This window comes from Hippocampus comes, unplaced genomic scaffold (genome assembly GCF_001891065.2).
Source record: "Hippocampus comes isolate QL1 unplaced genomic scaffold, H_comes_QL1_v1.1 scaffold130, whole genome shotgun sequence".
NCBI lineage: Eukaryota > Metazoa > Chordata > Actinopteri > Syngnathiformes > Syngnathidae > Hippocampus > Hippocampus comes.
In genome coordinates, this window is record NW_017842057.1 from 944,027 (window position 1) to 952,446 (window position 8,420).

Sequence of the window (8,420 nt, forward strand, 5' to 3'; positions counted from 1 at the left end):
ACATCCCCCTGTTAAAAGCTGCGAGCCTGATGGAGTATGTTTTCCTTTTTCGTGCTTCCATTACACCTGTTGTTTTTATGGCCTTCATGACTTCAGTCATCTTTGACGTGATGACTCTTCGAGCTCTCAGGGTTACCTCAGTAACCGACACGTTTGACAGGGTGGGGTGAAATTGTGACATCAAACCAGATTCAAGTGTAAACAAGCTAAAGTCAAACAGTGATTTGAAAACATTTTTGTCACTCCCACCTTCTGCCACCGTCGTGCTGATGATCTTACGGAGGGGGTGTGGCCATGTGTGTCTATAAGTCAAGTCCCTGTTGGAGGGAACCTCTTCATGAGGTCGAGCCGGGCTGACAGTTAGGCAAACAGCGGAGCTGACTGGTGGACTTTATTGCGAGGATCCTGTGGATGTCTCACTCCAGAGCTGGCCAACAAGACGACACTCCACTTTGGACACAGCTGTCTTCTAAATCGCGTTCTTTTCAAACTTTGTCCAAACTCTGCACCCAGGATGCTTTACTGCACTGTTAGTTTGCGCCGGATCTTTTCCACCTTGTTTGTGGTCTGCAGCACTGCGGTGATGGTGAGTTGTTGTGTTCTGCGGTCTCGTCAGGATTTCAAACAAGTATTCCACACTCACTCCGTATTTCTTTCAGTATTGTAAATTGTTGGTTGACCTCTGACCCTGCTCCTTAGGCAGATGACGAATGCCCACCTGTGTGCTCCTGTGCCGCCTCGTCTCCAGTGTGTCCAGCGGGTGTCAGCTGGGTGAGCGACCGCTGCGGCTGCTGTAAAATATGCGCCAGGCAGTTCAATGAAGACTGCAGCGCTGCTCAGCCCTGCGATCACATCAAGGGGCTACGCTGCCATCTCGGGGCTGGAGGAGACCCCGAGAGAGGACTGTGCCGAGGTGAGAGAGCAGATGGGTTGGTGTATGCCTGTGATCGGGCTCGACGCATCAATTCACTTGTTCTGTAATCTCACGCTGAAAGCAAATAAACTTTCATTTCACTCAGTCCTGTGCAGACTAACATCACATTTGTGTATTATTTCTTGAATCAAGAAGCATTTTGACAAATATGATAATGTTGAAAAGAGAAGCTTGGTCAATTTTCTGCATTGAAGTGCTGTGGTCCAAATTATTATTATTATTATTATTATTTTTTTTTTTTATGACTGGAACTCAAATATCTGATTGCACCAGTGTCTGGATCCACCCCAAAGTCTCCTTTTGGTCCTCTATGTGAGCAGTTTATGTGTTATCTTGCTTGCCAATAAACTCCCTCAGGGGGATGAAAAGAGCACATAGTTCAAAGCACTTTTGAGCACTTTTGAAGTCAAGTCTGCATGATATGGACATAGAAGGAGTGTTTTCCCTCTATTCTGTCACCAGTGAATAAGAATGAAAAGTCCTGTTTCGCATTGTCTCATTTTGTCTTTCCAGCTGAGGCTCACGGTCTACCCTGCGAGTTCAACGGCCAGTTGTACCAGCACAGTGAGAACTTCCAGCCCAGCTGCCAGCACCAGTGCACCTGTATGAATGGAGTGGTGGGCTGCATGCCCCTCTGTCCTCACCAAGTGCCCCTGCCCAACTTGCACTGTTCACGGCCCCGGTTGGCACGGCCAGAAAACAGCTGCTGCGAGGAGTGGTTTTGTGACGACGACAACCACATCAGAGTGGAGCCCGAAGAAATGACACACACCCCTCTGTCCGAGAATCAGCCTCTTCCAAACCACATCAGTGCTTTGCTGCCACCCTACCCGCAGCCTCGCCAGCCAACTGCCGCCGGTGGGACCATGTTCACAGGTAAAGCTTACAGTGTTCTTCTTTGATGGCTTTCCTGGTCGTAAACAGAGTGAATGTCAAGGAAAAAAAAAGAATTTGCAATATATTCTGCATCAGAACAGTTCTGCGAAACAGTGTCAGGTATGGAAAAAGTATTGCAATACACCTTTAATGATCATAAAATATTTTTATAATGTACCGTATATTAATTATAATAATTCATTCAGTCATTCATTTTCCGAACCGCTTGATCCTTACTAGGGTCGCGGGGGTGCTGACCATAATGGCGTGCTAGGATTAGTTTGGCGTGGAAGGACTTGAGTGCCTTGACCTCAACGGCATCGAACACCAGACAGAAGCTGTGTGCTAAATGTAGGCGCACTCCAACATCTTGCCCAGAGTAGATATTTGCCGGAAAGTAGTGATGGTAACATCAATTCTTTAAATCAGTTGACTAAAATGATTCCTTCAAAAGATTTGTGAACCCACTCGTTCAATCAGTTCACGTTTCTGGCCTGAGGTTCGCATTCACTCTGTAACATGTTGGCCTACTGAGACACGCTGTATAGGACACAGTCGTTCGCAAGAGTCTTTGAGACAAGACGGAAACTCATTTCGATCTTGTTCATGCGGTCACGACCCACAGCTCGTGAGCACAGGGTGAGGTTGGAAATGTAGATTGCCCTTAGCTTCGCTTCTTCTTCACCACGACAGGCTGATACAGAGTCCACGTCACTGCAGATGCTGCACTGAATTGCCTGTCAATGCCCTGTTCGATTCTTCCCTCACTGGTGAACCAGACCCCGAGTCACATGAACACCTCCGCTTAGGGCAGGAGCTCGTCACAGACCTGGGGAGGGAACTCCACCCTTTTCCAACTGAGGAACATGGTCTCACATTTGGATGTGTTGATTTTCCTTCCATGCCCTACACTTGGCTGGCAACCAGTTCAGGGTGTCCCCAACTCACTGGCCAAGACCACTGGGACAGGCTCCAGCCCGCCCGCGATCCTTGTGAGGAGAAGCGGATTCGAAAATGGATGGGTGCATGGATGGATGGATTTTCATTCCAACGGCTTCACACTCGGCTGTGAATAGCTTCGATGAGTTTGTAAAAAGCAAAGATGCAATACTGAGGCCACCAAAATGGACCGCCTCTATACCTCGGCTTCACGTACAAATCTACCCACAATAATTTGGAACACAATCAGTGACAAAGGGAAGCTTTGGCTGAGTCCACCCCTCACTAGAAATAAATCTGACTTACTGCCAGCAATGTGGACCCCCAGTCATGTGTCATCTTTTCTGAGCCACTATTACTTTATGTGTAGTCTGTCGAGATAATGGGGACACGTGTGTTTGTTTTCATGTGGCTCGCCTGAAAATTAGCCCTAAGCGTGCAGAAACGGATGCCAATGCAAGTGTATTCCCGTGAGAAGGAATCGGTTTGAATCACTTAGGGCAGAGTATTGATTGAATCGTTCAGTGTAAATATATGACATGCCCCTCCCCCGCCTGCATGCATGCTGCATCATTCACCAAAATTTCACCAGTAACAGCGTGCAGCAGTCCCACACTCGAACGGCATGCCCGCGGCTGAACTCAGCTTAATTATTTCAGTTCAGCTGCAAAGGAGTGACCACTTCATCTGTATCTTTTGTTTTATCCTCCCGTACGTTTAAATACCAGCTGACCAGCTTTAGCCCATAAAATGTATGCACAGCTCCAGTAATTGAGACAATCTCCACTTAATGGTCTCTGTCCTTACCCTCTCGCAGAGATAACAACATTCCCGATGCCTGATTTGTTACTGGAGTCCAGCTGTCTTCCACAAACCACTGCCTGGACAGAATGCTCCACCTCATGTGGGATGGGAATATCAAGTCGAGTCACCAATCACAACCAAGACTGTCAGCTGATTCGAGAAACCAGGCTTTGCCAGATCCGACAGTGTCACCTGGAGCTTCCTCTGGCAATCGAGGTATGCACAGAAGCACCCCAGCGAGGAATATGAAAGCTCACTTGATGACAGTGATGACAGCGATCTTCGTTTACATTTAAAATGATTCCAGAATGTGTTTTTCAACTGTATGTTCTCTGCAGGGGAAGCAGTGCCAGAGAACCGTTCGCCCGCGGGAGCCAGTTCAAATCACTTTTGCCGGATGCTCCACAGTCCAGCTCTACCGCCCTCGCACTTGTGGATCTTGCCTCGACGGCCGCTGCTGCAGGCCCTCAGTCACCCGCACTGTACCGCTGCGCTTCCGTTGCCTGGACGGTGACAGCTTCTTCAGAAATATCATGTGGATCCAACGCTGCAGCTGCAGTAAAAACTGTCGCGCACACAGCCGGCCCTCCAGCCCTTCGCTTCGGCTCCACAATGACATTCACACCTTCAGGCCTTGAGGCTGACTCGTCAGGTCTGGCCTGGAAGACTTCGCACCAACGGATGGATGGATTTTCATTCCAACGGCTTCACACTCGGCTGTGAATAGCTTCGATGAGTTTGTAAAAAGCAAAGATGCAATACTGAGGCCACCAAAATGGACCGCCTCTATACCTCGGCTTCACGTACAAATCTACCCACAATAATTTGGAACACAATCAGTGACAAAGGGAAGCTTTGGCTGAGTCCACCCCTCACTAGAAATAAATCTGACTTACTGCCAGCAATGTGGACCCCCAGTCATGTGTCATCTTTTCTGAGCCACTATTACTTTATGTGTAGTCTGTCGAGATAATGGGGACACGTGTGTTTGTTTTCATGTGGCTCGCCTGAAAATTAGCCCTAAGCGTGCAGAAACGGATGCCAATGCAAGTGTATTCCCGTGAGAAGGAATCGGTTTGAATCACTTAGGGCAGAGTATTGATTGAATCGTTCAGTGTAAATATATGACATGCCCCTCCCCCGCCTGCATGCATGCTGCATCATTCACCAAAATTTCACCAGTAACAGCGTGCAGCAGTCCCACACTCGAACGGCATGCCCGCGGCTGAACTCAGCTTAATTATTTCAGTTCAGCTGCAAAGGAGTGACCACTTCATCTGTATCTTTTGTTTTATCCTCCCGTACGTTTAAATACCAGCTGACCAGCTTTAGCCCATAAAATGTATGCACAGCTCCAGTAATTGAGACAATCTCCACTTAATGGTCTCTGTCCTTACCCTCTCGCAGAGATAACAACATTCCCGATGCCTGATTTGTTACTGGAGTCCAGCTGTCTTCCACAAACCACTGCCTGGACAGAATGCTCCACCTCATGTGGGATGGGAATATCAAGTCGAGTCACCAATCACAACCAAGACTGTCAGCTGATTCGAGAAACCAGGCTTTGCCAGATCCGACAGTGTCACCTGGAGCTTCCTCTGGCAATCGAGGTATGCACAGAAGCACCCCAGCGAGGAATATGAAAGCTCACTTGATGACAGTGATGACAGCGATCTTCGTTTACATTTAAAATGATTCCAGAATGTGTTTTTCAACTGTATGTTCTCTGCAGGGGAAGCAGTGCCAGAGAACCGTTCGCCCGCGGGAGCCAGTTCAAATCACTTTTGCCGGATGCTCCACAGTCCAGCTCTACCGCCCTCGCACTTGTGGATCTTGCCTCGACGGCCGCTGCTGCAGGCCCTCAGTCACCCGCACTGTACCGCTGCGCTTCCGTTGCCTGGACGGTGACAGCTTCTTCAGAAATATCATGTGGATCCAACGCTGCAGCTGCAGTAAAAACTGTCGCGCACACAGCCGGCCCTCCAGCCCTTCGCTTCGGCTCCACAATGACATTCACACCTTCAGGCCTTGAGGCTGACTCGTCAGGTCTGGCCTGGAAGACTTCGCACCAACCCATTTTACCCCGTCAACCCGAGCATCCCCTCCCTTGACAAAATACACGCTTGCACTTTAAGCTTCCTGCCACAATGACATAAGTTTGTCCACATTACAGGAGTGGCATGTCACCTCTCGACCACAAGAGCAGCTCGGAGAAGAACACACTGTGCAGCTCTATTAGACAGTTGGCAGAAAGCTAGGACTAATTTTTATCCCTTTTAATTTATTTGTACATTTTTGTTCACGTTCTCGATTTCCACAGATGGTAATGCGACAGCTAGTCTCACCGAGGTGTGAAGACTGGTCAGAGAATATTTGAAACGGGGATGATTTGGTCAGACAGTTTCAAGATGTTGGGTCGTCCACTCCAAAGCACCATTTCTGACATACGACCGTATCCAGACTTCACTTGTTCTCTATTTGCAGAGTGATCATTTTGTTTGGGGATCACCTCATTTTTCAGGGTGTGATATTTTGCGTCCATTGTGTGTTTAAGTTGACCATAGTGGGCTTTTCTGGGGAAGAATTTTGCATATCGCTGCTGATGTCAAACGTCCAATGTCGCAATTTTTTTTCCCAACTCTATTCTATTGGTTCGGCCACACATGTGGTGATAGTTTTACAAATTACTGACCAATCTAAAGTGTTAGTAATGGCATGCCCTATTTGATGATGCAATGTCAATAGTTGAAGAAATGTGGCGTCTCCAGAAAAGTGAGGATTTTGGTGATATCATTTTTGTTTTTGTCTGTCCACACCTGTATATCAAAATAAAAAGTAATCAAAGGTTATATGTAATTTGTGAGTAATGTAAAGCAGTGAAATATGGACTTTCATTTGTCATGTAGGTTTTACAAATGCGGCATCCACGGTTTCCTCCCACAGTCCAAAAACATGCATGGCAGGTTAATGGAACACTCTAGTCTAAACTGTCCCTTGGTGTGAGTGTGAGTGTGAAAAATTGTTTGTCTACTTAAGTGTGCCCTGCGATTGGCTGGCAACCACTTCAAGGTGCACCTCGCTTACTGCCCAGTGACAACTGGAAAAGGCTCCAGCACACCTGCGACCCTTGTGAGGATAAGAGGAAGAGAAAATGGATGGATGGATATAAGGCCTGGAGAGGGAGGAGTCTGGTACGCCAACATTTCCGCATTGATCGAGATGTCCAAAAAGAACGGGCTTGATTTCATGTGTATGTGAACAGGGGTAAAAAAAATAATTCAATCATTGCACACATAATGTGCAACCCAAATGGCATGGAGGAATTAATGCAGAATTCATTCATTCTACAGAAATGCTCTGTGGATGGGCTTCCAAGTTGAGGCTGGCTGCGTGTATCTCGTAGTGATGTCACGTGTCCCCAGTTTGCAATATGGCAGGCGTGTCAAACTCATTTTTGTTGCAGGCAACATTGTAGTTATGGTTTCCTTTGGAGGTCCATTATGACGGTGAATTTTGTGAAACCATATAAATGTTTTATCACCTCCACATATTATATACACAGCGCACAACATATCGACAAATAACTAGTTTGGAAATCAGAAGTCAAGCATAATGGCTTGTTCAAACATCGTTTACATTATTGTAATTAGAGTTTGCTAATGAGAAAATGCTTGCAATATCTGTATGTTACTATGGATTACATACGACCATTTGAAATTTTGCTTCAGACTTTAGCAAGCATCATGGAAGTTGACAAGCTTGATTTGCTTTTGCGGGCCACATAAAATGATGTGATGGGCCTGATCTGGCCCCTGGGCCTTGACTTTGAAACCTGTGCAGGGATCCAAATAATTTCCCCATCGTTGTTGAGATAATTGGCTGAGACACTTTTTTCCCCTTTTTTTTGGTAGTGTTAGTTTTTGTACTGGTGTGTGTGTGTGTGTGTGTGTGTGTGTGTGTGTGTGTGTGTGTTGGGGGGCGGGGGGTGAGTTCATGTCAAAACGTTTTATTTTCTTTTGTTGCTACCATTTCCTTTAATTTTTCCAAGCAAACGTTATTTATTTGTTTCCATGTCGAGGCCAAATACCCCATTGTCGGTCTGAGATTCTCTGCGTCCTCTTTATGAGCCGTTTCTCAAGGCAAATGAGGCTTGACGTGCGAGAGCGTGGCAGTTTAGAACAGATGTGATTTATCAACACACATTATTTACCGGTGCGCGTATGTCCGCAGGTTTGAGATATCCATCCATCCATCCATTTTCCACCGCTTATCCGGGGTCGGGTCGCGGGGGCAGCAGCTTTAGGAGGGAAGCCCAGACTTCCCTCTCCCCAGTCACTTCTTCGAGCTCTTCCTGGCGGATCCCGAGGCGTTCCCAGGCCAGCTGGGTGACATAGTCTCTTCTGCCTACCGGTCCATCCGTCAGTCTGTCTGCCAGGGGGACATGCCCGGAACACCTCACCAGGGAGGCGTCCAGGAGGCATCCTAATCAGATGCCCGAGCCACCTCATCTGGCTCCTCTCGATGTGGAGGAGAAGCGGCTCTACTCTGAGCCCCTCCCGGATAACCGAGCTTCTCACCTTATCTCTAAGGGAGAGCCCGGATACCCTGCGGAGAAAACTCATTTCGGCCGCTTGTATCCGGGATCTCGTTCTTTCGGTCACGACCCATAGCTCGTGGCCATAGATGAGGGTTGGGACGTAGATCGACCGGTAAATTGAGAGCTTTGCCCTTTCGCTCAGCTCCTTCTTCGCCACGACAGACCGATACAACGTCTGCATCACGGCAGACGCTGCACCGATCCGCCTGTCGATCTCTCGCTCCCTCCTGCCCTCACTCGTGAACAAGACCCCAAGATACTTAAACTCCT

General features: G+C 47.7%; 1 protein-coding gene across 2 annotated transcripts; it reads left to right on the forward strand.

Moving 5' to 3' along the window:
- Nucleotides 1-47: 47 nt before the first annotated feature.
- Nucleotides 48-6,402, forward strand: ccn1l2 (cellular communication network factor 1, like 2). Of its 2 annotated transcripts, none has more exons than XM_019860895.1 (6): nt 48-586; nt 700-913; nt 1,448-1,810; nt 3,567-3,769; nt 3,892-4,205; nt 5,600-6,402. In XM_019860895.1, the coding sequence occupies exons 1-5, from the start codon at nt 515-517 to the stop codon at nt 4,189-4,191; spliced, it is 1,152 nt and encodes a 383-aa protein (XP_019716454.1). In that variant the 5' UTR covers nt 48-514; the 3' UTR covers nt 4,192-4,205; nt 5,600-6,402. The 2 variants fall into 2 exon arrangements, with proteins under 2 accessions (XP_019716454.1, XP_019716453.1); XM_019860894.1 differs by having other exon boundaries at nt 3,892-4,178; nt 5,573-6,402.
- The last annotated feature ends 2,018 nt before the right edge of the window (nt 6,403-8,420 follow it).